Genomic DNA, 18,754 nt, shown 5'->3' with positions numbered 1-18,754 from the left:
CTTAAGGAGAGAGTTACCTGCTCCCTCTAGCCTCAAGTGTTCACTACTGGTTTCTTCGACACCTCCAACTCTAGGTTCCAGTGATGAGACAGAGGCATTCTCTAAGAACCTCAACACTTTATTCATCCATTAATACTCACCCCCAATTCTTGAGCTTCTTGGTCAGTCCCGACCTCCTCATGGCTCTCCTAGTACCCTCATTCCATTCTTCCACTGCTCCACAAAAAAAAAAAACCCAAAAAACAAAACAAAACAAAAAACAAACAAACAAAAAAAGACTTGCACCTTTTCCTCACAAGAAAGACTCCTTTTCCTCGAGTTCCATCCTTTCTAGGGGCAGTGGTCCTTCTAACCTCCAATATCGACTAGATGATGTGACAGGGTGTCTGTTAAACAGCACATCCCTGTTCCCAATCCTGGCCTTTCCATCACCTGACCTTTTCTACCCGTCAGATGGCTCATTTACAGAGGCTTCCCAGAGAGTGCACTGCCATCAACCCACGCCTCAAATCCTCTGACCCTCTGACTGGCAGGGTCATTTCCTGTGTGACACAGCTCTCATTGCAGTGTTCAGGGCTGAGGAAGTGTGATAGGGAAGCACTATGACCTCGGAATGACTAAGAGGTGCTAAGATTACAGATAAACTTTGTCTACAGATTGTTCACTGCATACCCCCATATGTCTCTGGAGTAATCTGTAAACATCCAATTGCTTTGTCCACAGATTCCTGCAGAAGAATCTGACTACCCTTCTCACAAGCTTCCAACTAATGATGAGTTTGTAAGGAGAGGAAAATGACATGGATACAATTAAAGTTCTATGTATTTAATTTTCTCCCTTCTTCTTTCTCTTATTTAACCTCTGCTTTTTGTTGTTATTATTGTATTTTTAGATGAAAGCAATATATTATAGGTTTCATTTGCATATACTAAATGATGATGCTAAAATTGAGCCATACATGCCTGAGTTAGGATTTGGTAAAACAGAAGATTCACTGGAGTTGTTGAGTAATCAACATCCCATGCTCAATGTAGCAGGCCCATGAGAAAGCCTATCTGAATACAGAAAGGAATCTGTATTTTTAACAACTTCTGGATAAATGCGAGGTATCTTCAGCAAACTCATGGATAAGCGTGCGTTATCAAAAACTTTTGCAACAAATACATTCATCTTTTAATTCCACTTTCCAACAAGCTTTCTGAAGCACCCATGTATCATGCAGAGGGAGTTAGGTCATTCACCCAAATTTTCTAGATCTTTCGCCTGTCAAGATGGTCGAAGAGCCTCAGTAGGGCAGTATCCAGTATGAAGCTATCACATGGATTTACAAGAGGGGACCGCGAGGCTGCAGAGAGGAGTCCAGAAGATATGAAAGGATCATTTTCTTTACTGCTGAGTCAAATGAAATGAGCAAGGCTTAGCCCTGCTGAACCTTCTGGAGTATTCTTCATGATATCTTCTCAGATGTTTTCATGTGTTCTGAATCTAGCGCAACTCCTGATCACCTTTCTAGGACCCCATATTTGAAAGAGTTACATACCTAACCTAAGCCGAAGCAGCACTGAGTCAGCCTGCATGGGAGAGTCCTTGCCACAGTCAGCACGCATGCGGGACAGTGGTCACAGGCTGAGTCTTCACCCATTCCTGCTGTAAATGAGGAACCCAGAACGGCTGGTGTTCTCCCCACCCTTCCCTCTGACTTCTCAATACCTGTTTTTTGTCCTACCCACTCACAATTAGCACCTGCTTTCTCAGGGAAAAAAAAAAAAAGGGTAGAGGTGGGGGGGGGGATAAAGTTCTTAACTATTTTTTTGCTAAGTTTTAAAAACAATATTTTAAAGTAGGCTAAACAAACTGTGTAGATTTTCCAAAAATAAGCTTAACATTCATTATATGTTTTTCAAGGCAGTTTAGCTTCTGGGAAGTTGACGTGGCTGGTTTCTTAATATGATCCTAAGGGCTCCATTCCGGACTCAGCAGGTGGGTCAAAGTTAATTTTGGAATTAAAGGGTATGCAATCTGAGTCCTAATGGTCACACACTTTATACTTTAAAACCACGTGAAGACACACTGAGGAACCTGGTTTTCTGGCCCATGGTTAACGATGTGATATTACAACAAGGAAAAAGAGTAAGATGGACAGTGAGAAGGGAAGAGAATAAGAGAGCACATAGAAACATCAAACTATTTGAGAGAAAGGCTGCAGGCAGGAAAAACACAAGAAAATGCACAAGAATTGAAGAGAATTTAAGGGACATAGCAACAAAAGGCTATTCAGGTTCATGGCCCCAAAAGCCCTCGAGGACATACCAGCAGAGCATAAGCTATTCCTATGGTGTCACTGCTGTTACAATTGACCTGGAAAAATGATAAGCACCAACCCTGCATGATACCATTTATTAGTGGCATCTTGTGGGCAGGTCTGCATCAGAGCATAATGGGCACAACCCTGACTCCAACTGGTAAAGTTCCTTGGGATAAGTCAACAGACCTTTCTGACTTTCTTAAAATGAAGACCATTTAAACAGGTTTTTTCAAAAACTAATAGTCTTCTCTGAATTTAAAACATTTTTTTAACCAAAATCCCATCTGAAAATCAGTACACTGGGGACATTGCTCGACAATTAAGGCTTATTATGTCAGGCATGGTTCACCTCATGAGACTCACAGGAGGGGTCTGTGGATGTAGAAAATGTTTGGAAATTCGAGGAGAATCAAAATGATGGAATAGGTAAGGACACGTTTAAACGGACAGAAAAACATTTAATCAGGATGAAGCAGAGAGGACACATTACAAGAAATTGGAAAGGACAGAACAACAGCAGAGGGGTACCTGGAGACTGACAGACACAGGAAAGCAGCGGGCACAGCAGTGTGGTGTTGCGGTGACTGATACTCCAGCACGGCGATCTGAACTCCACCAGCAGCCGGAACTCCACCAGCAACCAGAAGGGAAGGGACTTTTACTGGAAGATTGGGAGGTGAACCCAAACAAAGAATCATCCATCCTGCTGGTCCGTTTGATTTGACCAGGAGCAGAGACAGAGCAGCAGATCACAGACCGGCAGTGTGAGAACAGCAAGGATTTCACAGCCCAGTCAATCCCCTAGAGCCGAATTGGGCGCCATTTTGTGTAAGGAGGCAAAAGCAAGGGAAAGGACCGAGCATACGCTGAGCTGGGAGTGAACTTATTTCTGACTCAGTGAACTGCATCAATGTAGCATTCTATGGGTTCCACCCAAGACAAGTCTGGGTAGCCCTCAGATCTGACAGCCAGCAGACCAAGAACTTTAGTAGTGGTTCATCAGGCACCATTTTATATGCTGTGGCAAATGCTTTAGCACTGCAGGGGACAACAGTGACTATGCATGTGCTGAGCTCGTGAGAACTCACTGAGTACAGTGGATTGCACTGGTCCAGCAAGAAAATAATGCTGACTGTGGCATTGCACAGGTCAAAATAGTTCTGTGTGGTACCCAGACCTAACATCCAACAGTTTCTGACAAGATCAGCACCACCAACAACCTAGCTATATAGGACACCTGGTTTCTCTCTAATCCTGGGACCTGCTCCAACCGATAGTAGGAGAAAGGTTGCAGAGACAATGGTGCAACCTCAGCATGGTATCATAGGAGGTGGAGATTGGTAAGCCAGGAGTTGGAGCTACACAGAACATGGTAGAAATCTGACATAAGAACCCAGACCTGGAACTCTCTGGAGGTTGTGGCACAAGTGGCTGCAAGCAAAGAGTTGTGTACCAACTGCAATAAGTAAAATAGAACCGTAGACCTGTGGGTGACAGAGCTTAGAAACCTACTCCAAGGAGAAGACTCTGCTAACCAGCAGCACAATGACCAAGAGCAAAAGAAGAAACAAATGTACAATGAATATTATTGAAGATTCTCCTGCAAAAGAGCAAAACCCATTGCCAACCTCAGAGTTAACAGAGGAAGACATCGAGAAAACGGGGCACATAGAATTTAGAAAACTCATTTTAAAGCTTCTAATTAACAATGAGAAGCACATACAAGAATTCAAAAAATGTAAGGAAGTAATATAGCAAATCAAGGCTGATATATCAGAAATTAAGAACACAGCAGAGCAAATTAAAAGTACAGTGGAGAGTCTTCAAAGTAAAATGAAACAAGCAGAACAAAGAATCTCAGAATTGGCAGATATTTCCTGTTATCAGGAAGAAGCAAACAAAAAGCTGGAAGCAGAGCTGGATCAGGCCAAAAAAAAGTTTTCAAGAATTGAAAGACACTATTAAGAGGCCTAACATAAGAGTTTTGGGAGTCATAGAAGGTACAGAAAGAGAAACGGGTTTTACAAATATATTTAATGAAATAATAAAGGAAAATTTCCCTAATCTAAAGAAATAATTCGGAAACAAGATCCAGGAGGGGCACAGAACTCCCAACAGGCTTGATCAAAAGTGATCTTCACCAAGGCAAATGGTCATCAAGCTCTCTTCAATTGAACATAAGGAAAAGATCCTTAAATGAGCATGTGAAAAAAAAAAAACAGTTGACCTATAAAAGAATGCCAATTAAACTGACAGGAGATCTCTCACAGGAAACTCTACAGGCAAGAAGAGAATGGTCTGACATATTCCAAATTCTAAAAGAAAAAAAATTGTTGGTCTAGGATAACATATCCAGCAAAGCTTTCTTTTGTCTTTGAAAATGAAATAAAATTCTTCCACAGTAAAGAAACGCTAAAAGAATTTGCCTCTTCCAAACCTGCCCTACAAATGATACTTCAAGATATTCTCTTGACAGAGAAGAGGAATAGCACCAAACAAAACCAAAGGCAAATGGGAAGAACATCCCAGTAAAATGACAACAGAAGACTAAATCAATGAACAACCCATTCCTAAAATGACAGGACCAAAATACTACCCATACATATTAACCCTGAATGAAGATGGGTTAAACTCAATCAAACGGCATAGATTAGTAGACTGGATTAAAAAACAAAATCCATCTATTTATTGTCTGGAGGAGATACCCTTCAATAAAGATCAGCAGAAACTATATCACATGGGTTTTGTTGTTTTCTGTTGGTTTCATCTCTTCAAAACACATTCTTCTGATTAAATCATTCAATGACTCATAAATTGCACATTAGCATCATTTTCTTCAAGAAGGTTCTTGATTTTAGTTTCTTCAGCTACATGTTAGTCATTTAGTAGCATGTTATTTAATTTCATGGTGTTGTTAATTTCTTTTTTCTTCCTGATGTTGATTTTGTTTTGTGGTTCTTCATTTAAGGGGATGTATAGTAGCTGTGTAATGGAGACTGTCATATCTAGTAACATGTCATTTAACTTAATGGCATTGTAAATTTCAATTTTTCTTTCTATTGTTGATTTTGTATTGTGACTTTTCATTTGAGGGGATGCACAGTAGCTGTGAGATGGAGTCTAACATCCAGATGTGAGGATACAATGCAGAATGCATCTCTACTTCCAGACAAAGATGGACTTACAATGAAACGGTTTATTATATCTTGACAACAGGATGCTGGACTCTGCCATTGTCCATGCCCGCAATGATGGACATATGACTGTGTATGAAGAACTATATTTTAGTAATGATATAAAGGAACTAGGTGGAGGGGGATTGGGGCTGGGATAAGTAAAATACCAGGAGCCTTTGGAACTGTATCATAAAATGATAATAATAATAATAAAATGTAAAAAAAGGAAAGAAAATATTTGAAAATGCTAACAATTTTTGCTTTGGTTTTGTTTATTTGCATGTGTGATTGGGGTGTAGCTGTCATATAGGGTTTTTGGAATGAAAGTCAACAAAAAGATTTCTTGATTTCTTGATTTCATTTCATTTCATTGACTTTCATTCATTTCATTTATTTCTTGACTTCATTTCATCAGACACATGGGTCTTATTTATATCCCTAATTGTAAATATATATACTATGTATATATTTACATATATTTATATCATGACATCTAGAATACTATGTGCAATGTTTTGAAGGAAAAAATTACATTCATACTAACAGGTGATTACTGAATAAGATATAAGATTTTTGGTAATAGCAACTCCCCATTTTTCTTCTAACAATAGTGATGGGGCCAGTGTGATGGCTCAACAGGCTAATCCTGCCAATGTCTTCACCCCATGGGTGTCAGTTACTGTCTCAGCTGCCCCACCTCCAGATCCAGCTCCATGCTTCTGACCTAGGAAAGCAGATGGAGCATGGATCAAGTCCTTGGCCCCTGCATCTGCTTGTGAGATCTGGAAGAAGCTGCTGGCTCCTGATTGCTTAAACTCTGTTGTGGTCTTTTTTTTTTTTTTAAAGATTTATTTTATTTTTATTGGAAAGGCAGATATACAGAGAGGAGAGACAGAGAGGAAGATCTTCTGTCCATTGATTCACTCCCCAAGTGAGCACAACAGCCGATGCTATGCCAATCCAAAGCTGGGAGCCTCTTCCGGGTCTCCCACAGAGGTGCAGGGTCCCAAAGCTTTGGGCCATCCTGGACTGTTTTCCAGGGCCACAGGCAGAGAGCTGGAAGGGAAGCGGGGCCGCCGGGATTAAAACCAGCGCCCATGTGGGATCCCGGGCGTGCAAGGCGAGGACCTTAACCACTGCGCCACCGCACTGGGCCTCTTGTGGTCTTTTGAGAAAGGAATCAGTAGATGGAAAATCAGTGTGTATGTAAATCTGCCTTTCAGATAAAAGCAAATAATCATTTAAAAAACAGCAGTGCCAGGCAAATGGGCCTGGGTATTTTTTTCCTCCCTGCTCTGATCCTTCCTCTTTGGTTTCCTGTGTTGGCATCACACTTGGGTACACATCCCAGTGATCCTCTATGTGCTCTTCTGTTGCACCTGTTCCTGTCTTTGTGTATTCACTAGTTCCTTCTCTTTGCTGCTCTGTGCTTCTTTTTGTTCTTAAAAGTTGCATTTTTGTTATACTTACAACTTCTTCATCTTATTTTCTCTCTCAAATATGTTGTAAGACTTAATAGTATTTTTCACTATGCTTTGCATTTTTCCATAGGAATATATACTTACATCATTTGCATTACATATAGGCTAAGCTCTTCTTTTAAAATACTTATGTTATTTGGAATGTAATGGTTTAAAGGCATTCTGAAAAATCAACATGTTTGAAACATAGTTCCCAAGTCAACATCACTGGGAGAACAGCCTCACAAGAGGTGGTTGCCTTGAGGCTTCTGCCCTACTTCATGTATTCATGTTCACGTAGAAGTGCGTTACTTATTCTGAGACTGTGTATGTTAGAAGAGCAAACTGAGATACCTCGGTTCTTTCACCCGCCATCACACCTGCCAACCCTCGGCTCCAGGCCCAGGGCTATAAGCCAAATGCAATTGCGATTCTTTCTAACCACCCAGTTGCATTTTTTCTGCTGTGCCACACACTGCACAAAGACAGGAGAAGCAAGCATATTTTTTTTTGTCTTAAACATTATTTTCCATGATATATAGCACCTGATAAATTCAAACAAAATGTTCTATTCATTACTTAGGTATTCTAACGGTTCAAAGTCATAACACATGTATAAAATTAGAATAAGTTAGAGGAAAACAAAATGATAGTTAGAAGAGAGTATTGTCATTTGAGTTTCCAAAGTTCTCAAAAAAAAATTACTTGTATTTGGCCTACTTTCTCTTATGAACTGAAAAAATTTCAACATTTGTCTGCTAAGGTTATCATGTTAATGTGACTCATTTTTGACAGATTTTAGAAAAAGTGTTAATAACAATTAAGCAAAGGAAAGATTGTATTTGTAGTCCAGAGGCTATTAAATGTTCTTATTTAATTATGACTAAAAGCTTCAAAATTTATCAATAATCAGAAAAAAAATGCTTCCTTAAAGAGTTCAATACCAGAATAGTATTAAAACTGGCTTTTCTAGTAAAGCAAAAAGGGGTTGAAATTTAGACAGTCTTAATTTGATTCCTGATTTCTTGACAGTTAAACAAAATGAAAGGAGCATGCACTTTTACTATTTCTCATCTATTATTCTATTTCTAAAATATTAGCTGATGTCCACAAAATCCTGCTTGGTAAGAAAAAAGGAGAGTGAAGGATCAGAGTGTGATGGCAATGAGCAGTTAACTCTCAGTTAAGAATTCTGATCCACTTTCAGCTTTACATAGAGATTCTGAACATCCCTGTGATTATAGAAGCATATATGTCTTCCCATTTTTCTCTGGAGTCCAGAGTAAATAGCAATTTGATTATTTATTTGTATGATTTGTGTTTTCTTTCCCACTCACATGCATGCAAAGTATCAAGGTTAATGCAATTCAGGGCATGACTTTTCTCTGAAGAATTGATCCCTGGTTAATAGCACAAGGGAAGAAATCCAATCTTTCCTCACTAACTAAAAACTACTAAGAGCCCTGGATCCATTTTCTAGTCACAAGCTTTGTTTTAGAAAGCTCACTTTGCAATCCCACGGAGAAGTCTGAAACACACACTTGGACTCAGAATACATCACATTGACTTTTCTTAAACTAACTTCATTAGCTAATCATTTCTTTTACGTGTACTAATTAGCATGGCTGTTAGTTGGGGCTGTTAAAGATCCTCTAAATAACTAAGAGGTGGGGAGGAAATTCAATCACATCACCAATTCTACAATGAAACCTCTATTAACTTCTCACTAACCATTAAGTATTTTCCAATTAAAACATTTTTGTTAAATATTTCCCATCAATTGTTAACACTTAATCGTTTACTTTCAATTATTTGAAAGACATGGTGACATGAGAGAGAGCTGGCAAGGGAGAGCTCCTGTCTACAGCTTCATTCCTCAAATACTCCAAATACTCAGGCCAAACCCAGGAGTCCAGAACTCCTGCCAGGATTCTCACCTGTACGGCAGGGATTAAAGAGCTGAGCCATCACTTGTTGCCTTCCAGCAAGTGTGCACCAGCAGGAAGCCGGACTGTTCCACCCCTGTTGCTGACTCCACGTAAAGAATGACAACATACTGGAATGCACGTGAAAGACAGGAGAGCAAACCTCTCGGATTCAACAGAGTACCTGAGTACCTTACCAAAGGGGCAGGATGAACAATACATAGTCCAATTACTTTCTCCACCAATCATCTAAGCCTGTGGGCATACCAAAGTAGACATTGAAGTATGGGAGTGGCATATGGAGGCCAACACCATCTCAGAACAGTCGACACTACGCATGTAACATCCTCAGGACATTCTCCCCAGCATCAGGGTCCCTGGAGCAGAATCAGGGCACTATCTGTGTCTCTTGGCACTGATGTGATTCAGCTGCAACGAGTGGCACAGCATCTCTCCCACTCTAGCCCTGGTGGGCACAGGCGGGAAGGTGCAGGCTTTTCCCATTCCTTTTCATCTCACCCACAAATCTGAGTGCATCTGCAAACCCTTAATCTATGTAACAAAATTTTTTAAACAAATAAATTAAAATTTAAAAATAATTGTATGTATCTATGTAACTCTAGGCTTGCTAATATATTAAAAGCTATTCCATTTTGTTTGTGTAAACAAAATATTTTGAGAAGAGTGACTTCAGAGCTAAAGTGTGTACAAATCTGTGTGATTGGAGGAAAAAAACAGAATGATTCAGTGACTATGAATAATCTAAGAATGCGATTGTCTTCATCATCAAAAGTTATGGAGGAGTGTTTGTTCCTCACTCTGAGCATGAACCAACAACAAAACCATTGGCGGGTCCTTTGAGACATAAATGATTAATTATGACCATAGGTGCTAAGAATTTGCAAATTAGGAAAAGTCGTGAGATCAACGAAATGGACATAGTTAAAAAGAGTCCAAATACGTTTTGACAAGAACACATCCTACTGAATTGAATTGACTTTAACAAGAGGGCCAACCATTCAGAGAGAAAAATTTCTAAGGTTTAGGTATTCAATGGTAAGCATAATATTCAACACCATGTGATTTTTCCAATTAGTTTTATGTAGATGGATCTATAATGAACATCACATAGGCCTGGCGCAGAGGCCTAGTGGCTAAAGTTCTCACCTTGCAAGCACTGAGATCCCATATGGGTGCCGGTTCATGTCCCTACTGCTCTATCCCATCCAGCTCCCTGCTTGTTGGCTAGGAAAGCAATGGTGGATGGCCCAGTGCCTTGGGACCCTGCACCTGTGTGGGAGACCTGGAAGAAGCTCCTGGCTCGTGGCTTTGGATCAGCTCAGCTCCGGTAGTTGTGGCCACTTGGGGAATGATCTTTCTCTCACTCTCCTTATTTCTGTGCATCTGTCTTTCCAATAAAAGTAAATCAAATATTTTAAAAAGAATACCATAAAATAACACGTGAATGATGACGAATTTTGAAAGGGAAACTTACAGAAACGTTAAGAATGGTGTAGGGAATCTTTTTGTATGCTTTTAACAAGCACTAAGTTCTATTCGGTTACAAATAGATACATAGGTAAACATGTATTTACACATTTTCTCACAGAAGAACTGTATGATGGAGACTAGCACACCAGGAAGTAAAGATACACAGAGGTTCTGTCTCAGCCATGACACTATTCGTATATACAAAGGCTGTTGCTTTTGAGTATTGGTTTTATATCCTGTAACTTTACCAAACTCCCTTTGAGTTCCAGTAGTCTCTTAGTGTGGTCTTTTGGTTTCCCTGTATATAGGCTCATGTAATCTGCAAACAGAAATAATGTGACTTCCTCTTTTCCAGTTTGTATCCCTTCGAAGTCTCTTTCTTGTCTAATGGTTGACTAAAACGTGCAGAACTCCATTGAACACCTGTGATGAAAGTGGGCATCCCTGCTTGGCTGAGGATCTTATCGGAAATTCTCCCGACTTTCCTTGTTCAGTGTGATGCTGGCTGTGGATTAGTCATAAACTGCCTTGATCGTGTTGAGCAGTGATTCTTCTAAACCCAGTTTACTTAAGGTTTTTATCATGAAATGATGTTGTAGCAAATGTTTTCTCTGCATTTATTGGGGAGGGAGGTAATTATGTGGTTTTATTCTTTGATTTGTTAATGTGAATTATCACCTGTGTGTATTTGCATATGTTGACCCATCCTGCATTCACACTTAAACTGGGTGAATGATCTTTCTGATGTGTTCTTGGATTTGATCAGCTTTTTAAAAATTCAATCTTATGTATATATTATTCTTTTAAAAATTATGACTAGTATTATTATCCTTTTATGGTATGGTTCCATAGGCCCTGCCATTTCCCTTACCCTCTCCCAAATCCCCTCCCCCCTCCACTGAGTCCCCCTATATTATTACTATAGTATAGTTCTTTATTTTTAATGAGATGCTCTGTCTTCAGAACTGTGCAGTATGCCGTACCTAGTTCTCCCGGTTCGCGCGGTTCTCATTCAGAATACACTAGTTAGTGGAACATGGCAAAGCAGCAGAATTTGCACTTGGATGTGCTAACCCCAAAGGCAAAAAGTGCCTGGGTTCGTGGCTGCCCTGTGGCCCACCCCCGCGCGGGCACTTACTCTCCGCGGGCTCCTTGGAGCGTCGGCCGCTGGACGACTTCCTCAGCAAGCTGCGTCCCGAGGTGAAGAGGCTGGTGAGCTCCTCCAGAGGGCTCGTGGGGGTTCGTGAGCGCGAGCCACCTGCAGCCGCCCCGTGCGCGCTCATGGCCGCGCTCACCATCTTGGCGCCGTCCTGTGACACCGGCCTGGGGGTCGAGTGAGGCACTGAGGGCGAGCTCCTGGAGAGGCTGCCCGCATGCACAGCGTCGTAGGGCGGCGGCCGCTTGAGGCTGAGCGGGGTCAGGGACCTGCCCATGCTCACCGGCGAGGGCGAGGCGGAGTGACTTTTGGGGTAGCCGTGGGGAGACTGCGTTCGGTAGAGCGTGGACGGGGGCGGAGGGGATGAGGAGAGCACAGAAGCTGGTCCCAGGGCTGTGCCCGCATCTTTGTCCTGTTTCGGGTGGCCCGAGGGGTGCGGTGGCAGGGAGGACGGCGACGCCCCTGCCTGTTGTTTCAGGTAAGACACGTTTTCCAACACCGGGAGCTTGGTGACCTCCAGGGGCGTGAGGGGGGACTCATCCGAGTTGGGGGAGCAGTGCGCGGGGGCCGGAGGGAACACCAGCAGCGGGGGCCTGTGCGACAGCAGGTTGGGGAAGGGCGGGGGGATGTCACAGAGCAAACCCTTGGGCGTGCATGGCACTGAGGACTTGGCGAAGTCCAAATCAGGCACCGTGGGTGTAGCACACTGCGACGAACAACTGTGATGGTCAAAGTCGCACTTGGAATCTTGGCCCAGGTCGTCAAAAATGGGGTACTTCATCTCCTCATAGACGGCCTCGCTCTGGTCGTCGTCGTCCTTGCGGAAGTCTCTGAGGATGTTGCCCACCATCTCGATGTACACTGGCTCCTCCTCGGGCTCTCCGGAGGGGGTGCTCACCTGGGAGAGGGAGGCGTCCCGTGGCAGCGACGTCCTCCGTGGCCCGTGCTTCCTGATGTAGGTTTCGTCGAAGGATGTGCTCAGCTGAGTGTTGGGGTTCCGTTTGGGCTTCGGAGGAGGAATCTTCTTAGAATATTCGTCGCTGTGGGGTCTTGGTTTAGAGGGCACTAAAAGGGAACAAAATAAAACATGGTAGCATCGATAAATATAATACGAAAACTTAAGTGCACACAGTTGCTCTGCTGGAAGTAGGCAGGTGTATTTCAGCTTTGAGCCTTAGAGGGAAAAGCTACCAGACTCCAACATTGCTCATGTCAGAAAAAAAATTGATAATACAGTAATTATGATTCTTATCTTCATTCCCATATTAACAGTCCAACGCTAATAAAAACCCTTACAAGGGAGACTATTCACCTCTCAGTCTTAGAACTTCTAAATAGACACGTTGAGATGAAACAAGTCAGATAAAATGTTTTTTAATAAAAATTAACTTGCAGAAACTCAGCTTGAAAGAAACTCAAGGGGAAAAAATAGCAGGAAAGTCGCTGCAAAACACCACCAAAAGCAGAGTTGTCACACACTCTGCTTACTTCAGGATAAAATTGTCCCAGCCTGCCAGGCGTACTTAATTTCCACCTGACTTCAGATAACCAGCTTCTGTATAGATGATTCTGATATTACAAGGGAAATTGATATGAAAATTAAGGAGGTTAGACTACTTAAGCTTCAGGTCTCCAGGTATTGTGGATTGTGGTATATTTGCCTGGTTTTGTTCATAAGATCTTTTATGATATCAAATATTGTCTTGCAGTGAATTTATAAAATATGTTCCACGGACACACCAGAGTTTTAGAAAAGCATAACCTAGGGAATTCTGGGTAAGTTTCAAGAAGAACTTAGGAAAGCTCAGAATAGATGTGAGCTGGAACAAGGCTTTTTTTTATATATACAAGAAAATACTTGAGTATTATCTTATTATTTTGTCATATTGCCTTGTTAATAATATGTATCTATGCAATGTGACAGAAAATAGTTACTTATGGTTAATTGTAGAATACAACGTAAGTTGACAGTATAGCTTCTAGGGGCAAAACTATGAGGAAATAAAAGCCTTCCTAGAGGTTTCCAACCTCAAGAGAGGGTTTATATTTTATTATGTAAATTTAATACGCAAGATGTATCCTCTTTTTTGAAGACTTCTCTTTTACATGAAGGCAGAGTTTATATTCTGGAAATGATCATACATAAAATTAAGATAGAATAAAGCATTCATTATAAAGGAATCTACACAGTCCATTAACACTGAATGTTTTAAGACAAAATCAAGTATTTGTTATTTGATAAGAACAAGACGTATGATTCTTACAGTGACTGTGAGATGATCAAAGTTTACAGTTGCATTAAGTGAGCTCTGTCCACCTAACCACCCAAAATATTCATTTATTGAAGTCCTAAACCCTACTATGATGGTGTTGGGGACTTTGGAAGATAACTAGATTTGCACAAGGTCATGAGGTAGCCAAAGTGTGATTGCAAGAAATCACTCCTTCTCATTCCTTTTCTTTCCCATTTTTGAGAAAAGAGATGTTGGTCTACATTCCATGTAGAGATTTTTCGCCAGAAATGAACCTTTCTTGCATCTTGGTCTTGAATTTCCACCTTCAAGGACTGAGAAAATGCGTTTATTTCTCAAAAATATATTCATTTATATAGAGACAAGAAAAAAAAAAGGAGACTCCAGGGGACAGGCAGAGAGGTAGATTGGACACTCTGGTCTACCTGTTCGTTCCCCAAATGCCCACAATTGCCAAGGCTGGGCTGCCCTGAAGCCGGAAGTGCCCTGAACCCAGACCACCTACACGGGTGGAAAGGAACCTGATTACCCAAGACCTGACCTTCTGGAGTCCGCATTGACAAGATGCCAGAATGAGGAATGAGGATTCAGAATCAAGAATTGAACTCAGGATGTGGGTGTCTTGATTGCGGGCTTCAACACCCACTCTAGAAAAATGAATTTGTATAGTTCAAGTTACTCTCACACTTTATTACAGGAGCTCACAGTACCTAAGAGAAATGCATATTTATTGAGCCCTTCATGAATGCCTTTTACAACTAAATAGTGAGCTATTGCTTTAATCTTGTCCTTTGGCACTGGTGCACTTTAAATAGTTACACATTCTTAGGCATCAACGCAACCCTTTCCCAGCCTTTTAAATTCCCACTGCGCTGTGCTGATTCCATACATCTACAAGCAATCAGCTTTACACTTCACTTCCTGTCTTTCACGTTCTTGATCTGACTCTCCAGCCTCCAACTTGTGCCAGATAACTTAGCTCTGAACTCTGACCTGTGGGCTGGCAGTTTTCTGTTCTCGGAATCGGCAGATTAAGGAGCTCCCTGCCCCACATCCGACTGTGAGTCCACTAGCTGAAGTCATTCTCCAGCAGCTTTGCCCAGGAAGTCCCTGACCATCTAGGCCAGTGTGTCCCTCTACCCTTGTCTGTTGAAGAGAGCTTAGTGTAGGCAGCTTCATGCAATACAAGCATCTTTTCCGTGAACCTTCTCCTTGGTGTTCAAATGTGAAATGGGGGTATGAGGATTGTTAGATAATACAGTGTTATGTATATTACAGATGTTACATCCACTTCTCCAGTACTGGGGGGAATGGGGAGAAAGTTTTTGTCCAGCCACGGTTTGATTTTTCTTTCACAGCCTCTTGCTGTCCCATAGTTCTCTCTGGAAAATCAGAGGAAGAACAGTTTCTTTTCTAATAAACTGATTTTTTTCTATCTACTTCCCATGTATCACCTAGTGTTACTTAGCAGTGAGTAAATAGTTTATGGGGCAATGAAAATGTGCTTCAACTGTTTTATATGCTTTTGAAAACGTTTCTCTACAGGATGAAAAATATGGAGCTTTGAGCAGCATTGCCCCACAATTTATTCTAAAGTTAGCCTCACTGTAGGGAATTAAAATTAAAGGAAGTTTTATTTTAAAATGTCATTTCTTTATAAGGTGCTTAAAGTACTCATGAATTACAGATAGGTGCTATAATATTGCTAATAAAAAAACAATAAAAATTGCATTACAAATTTCAACATTTAGCCAAATTCAACCTTAGTAAAAAGATCATTTTTATCACTCTTGAATAAATTTTAAATGGCTTCTAATAAGCCAAAAGACAGAACATTAATTCCTACTCAGCTCCAAAACACAAATTTTAATACTTAGAAGAGTTTAATGAGAGTAGCACTAAGCACAAAGTGATATTCCTGAAGTGAATTAGTTGAGCACAAAGCTTACTCAGTTTCCACACATGCCCAGATAATCTGTCTTTCAAAGTTAATTTTGGAAATCCATCCTGTCCTTGTCAACCTATTCTTCAGGAGTTTATTTTTGTTAATCTAAAAAAAAAAAGTATAAGGTAAAGCTAGCTATGCTTGAGTATCTGTTAGTGTTCTTGACTCGGAAGTAAATATTTATTTATATTTATATATACACAATGTAGATCAGGATTTGTGCTCCTAAGGACCCTGTGACCATAGAGTCCCAGAATTGAAAGTCTCCTAAAAATAACCTAAATTCACAAATGAGGGTATTAAAAAAAAAAACTCAAAGAAAATGGGATTAAAAATATCTTCATTGGCCAGGCCGATGGCTCCATGGCTAAATGCTTGCCTTGTAAGCATAGGGATCCCTTATGGGCACTGTTTTCTGTCCTGGTTATTGCACTTCCCATCCAGGTCCTACCTGTGGCCTGGGAAAGCAGCCGAACACAGCCCAAAACCTTGGGACCCTGTATCTGCATGGGAGACCCAGAAGAAATTCCTGGCTTCGGATTATCTCAGGTCAGGCAGTTATAGCCAGTTGGATAGTGAACCAGAGGATGAAAGATCTTCCTCTCCGTCTCTCCTTTTCTCTCTAAATCTGCCTTTCCAATAAAAACAAATGTGACTGTACACAAGTGACTGCACACAAAGAGCCATGTACCAACTGCAACAAGTAAAATCTAACGGCAGACCTATGGGTGAAAGAGCTTAGAAACCAGCCCCAAGGAGAAGAATCTGATAGCCAGAAGTACAATGACCAAGAGCAAAAGAAGAAACAAAGGCACAATGAATATTACTGATGACTCCCCTGCAAAGGAACAAAACCCATTGCCAACGTCAGAGTTAACTGAGGAAGACATTGATAAAATTGGGGACACAGGATTCAAAGCACTTGTTATAAAACTTTTAATTAACAATGAGAAACACGTAAAGCAGGTGTTCAAGGAATTTAAGGAATAATTCACATTGAAAATTTATCAAATGAAAGCTGATACATCAGAAATGAAGAATACAGTGGTGCAAACTAAAAGTACAGTGGAGAGTCTCCAAAATTGAATGAAATAAGCAGAGGAAAGAATTTCAGAATTGGAAGATATTTCACATCATCAGGGGGAACCAAACAAAAAGCTGGAAGCAAAGTTGGATCAGGCGAAAAAAAGTATTCAAGAATTGAAAGACACTATTAAAGGCCAAATATAAGAGTTATGGGAGTCCCAGAAGGTACAGAAAAGGGAAGCTGGGTTTACAAATGTAGTTAATGAAATGATAAGGGAAAATTTCCTTAATCTAGATATTAAATTGGGAAACAAGATCCAGGAGGGGCACAGAACTCCCAACAGGCTTGACTAAAAGTGATCTTCACCACAACACTTTGTAATCAAGCTCTCTTCAATTGAACATAAGGAAAAGATCCTTAAATGAGCACTTGAAGACAACCAATTGACATATAAAGGAATGCCAATTATAATCACAAGAGATCTCTCACAGGCCAGAAGAGAATGGACTGACATATTCTAGATTCTAGATTCTAAAAAAAAAAAAAAAAAAAAAAAAAATTGGATCAGGATAACGTACCCAGCAAAATTTTCTTTTGTCTTTGAAAATTAAATAAAATTCTTCCACAGTCAAGAAAAGTTAGAAGAATTTGCCTCTTCCAGACCTGCCCTGCCAAGAATACTTAAAGATGTTCTCTTGACAGAGAAGAGGAATAGCACCCACTAAAACCAAAGGCAAATGCAAAAAGTATCCCAGTAAAATGACAACAGAGGACTAAATCAATGAACAATCCATTGCTAAAATGACAGGACCAAATTATCAACCATTCATAATAACCCTGAATGTAAACGGCTTAAACTCATCAATCAAACATCATAGATTGGATTAAAAAACAAAACCCATCTATTTGTTCCCTACAGGAGACACATTTCACTAAGAAATATCAGTGGAAACTGTATCTCATGGATTTTGATATTTTTCTTAGTTTCACCTCTTCAAAACACTTTCTTCTTATTAGATTTTCAGTGACTCATATAGAAGCATCATTTTCTTCAAGAAGATTCTTGAATTTTTTTCATTTCTTCAGCAACACATTTGTCATTCAGTAGCATGTTATTTAGATTCATGGTGTTGTCCGTTTCTTTTTTTTTTTCCTGTTGTTGATTTTATATTGTGGCTTTTTATTTAAGGGATATATAGTAACTGTGTAATGGAGACTAACGTATCTGGGTGTGAGGATACAATGCAGTATGCATGTCTACTTCCACACAAAGATGGACTCCCAAATGAAACCGTTTATTATATCTTGACAATAGGATGCTGGACTCTGCCATTGTCCATACCCGCAATGATGGACATACAACTGTGTATGAAGAACTATGCTATAATAATGATATAGGGAAACTCAGTGGGGGGGGGACAACTGGGGAGGGGGTAAGGTAAATCCAAAGCCTTTGGAACTTTAGAGCATAAACTGTGTAAACCTATTTGAATCACAAATCCACCAGGTAAAGTATGGACATTCATTAAAAAAAAATTAATGAGTACATGGAAATTTCCTGGATTACATATATGTCTCATTGGCTGTGATAAGGAATGTTTGAAGAATCCTAAACTTGAAAATCTCGGCCTTCTCCAGCAAAGACTTTGTCAAGTCCTTTCTCTTTATGAGCACATACACTTTGATCCAATGAGAACTGGAGTCTCCAACTCCTCTTGAATCTCTCAGGTATTCTCTCACTAACCAAGTCAGCCCCCAAGGTCTGACCACCCAGATCATTCTGTTGTGTGAAATACCAAGATGGTCATTGCAAAAAGAACCATGAAACAGAATCACGAAAGAAAATAAAACCTCAGTCATAAGAGGGCAGAACAGCTTTCCCAGTTGTCTCTCTAGTTCATTGAGCCTTCTAGATGGCATGGAAAACATTCCAGATCCATGGCAAACTATCCCCGCTGTGTTTGTCCAGTTCCTGACCCACAGAAGAGTAAACAAATCTGATCACTGATCTTTTTAT

General features: G+C 40.5%; 1 protein-coding gene across 2 annotated transcripts in view; it reads right to left on the bottom strand.

The window, feature by feature from the left end:
* The window catches only part of NYAP2 (neuronal tyrosine-phosphorylated phosphoinositide-3-kinase adaptor 2), a 245,167-nt gene that overhangs the window by 88,091 nt on the left and 138,322 nt on the right, over positions 1-18,754 (bottom strand). For both annotated transcript variants that reach the window (XM_040982790.1, XM_040982791.1), the window contains one exon: positions 11,496-12,578. In XM_040982790.1, coding sequence (XP_040838724.1) covers positions 11,496-12,578 — 1,083 coding nt within the window. The remainder of the gene's footprint in view (positions 1-11,495; positions 12,579-18,754) is intronic.

The sequence above is a fragment of the Ochotona curzoniae genome, unplaced genomic scaffold (assembly GCF_017591425.1).
Source record: "Ochotona curzoniae isolate NIBS_2020 unplaced genomic scaffold, NIBS_Ocur_1.0 contig_3643, whole genome shotgun sequence".
In the NCBI taxonomy this organism is placed as follows: domain Eukaryota; kingdom Metazoa; phylum Chordata; class Mammalia; order Lagomorpha; family Ochotonidae; genus Ochotona; species Ochotona curzoniae.
This window is presented reverse-complemented; position numbering and strand designations above follow the sequence as displayed.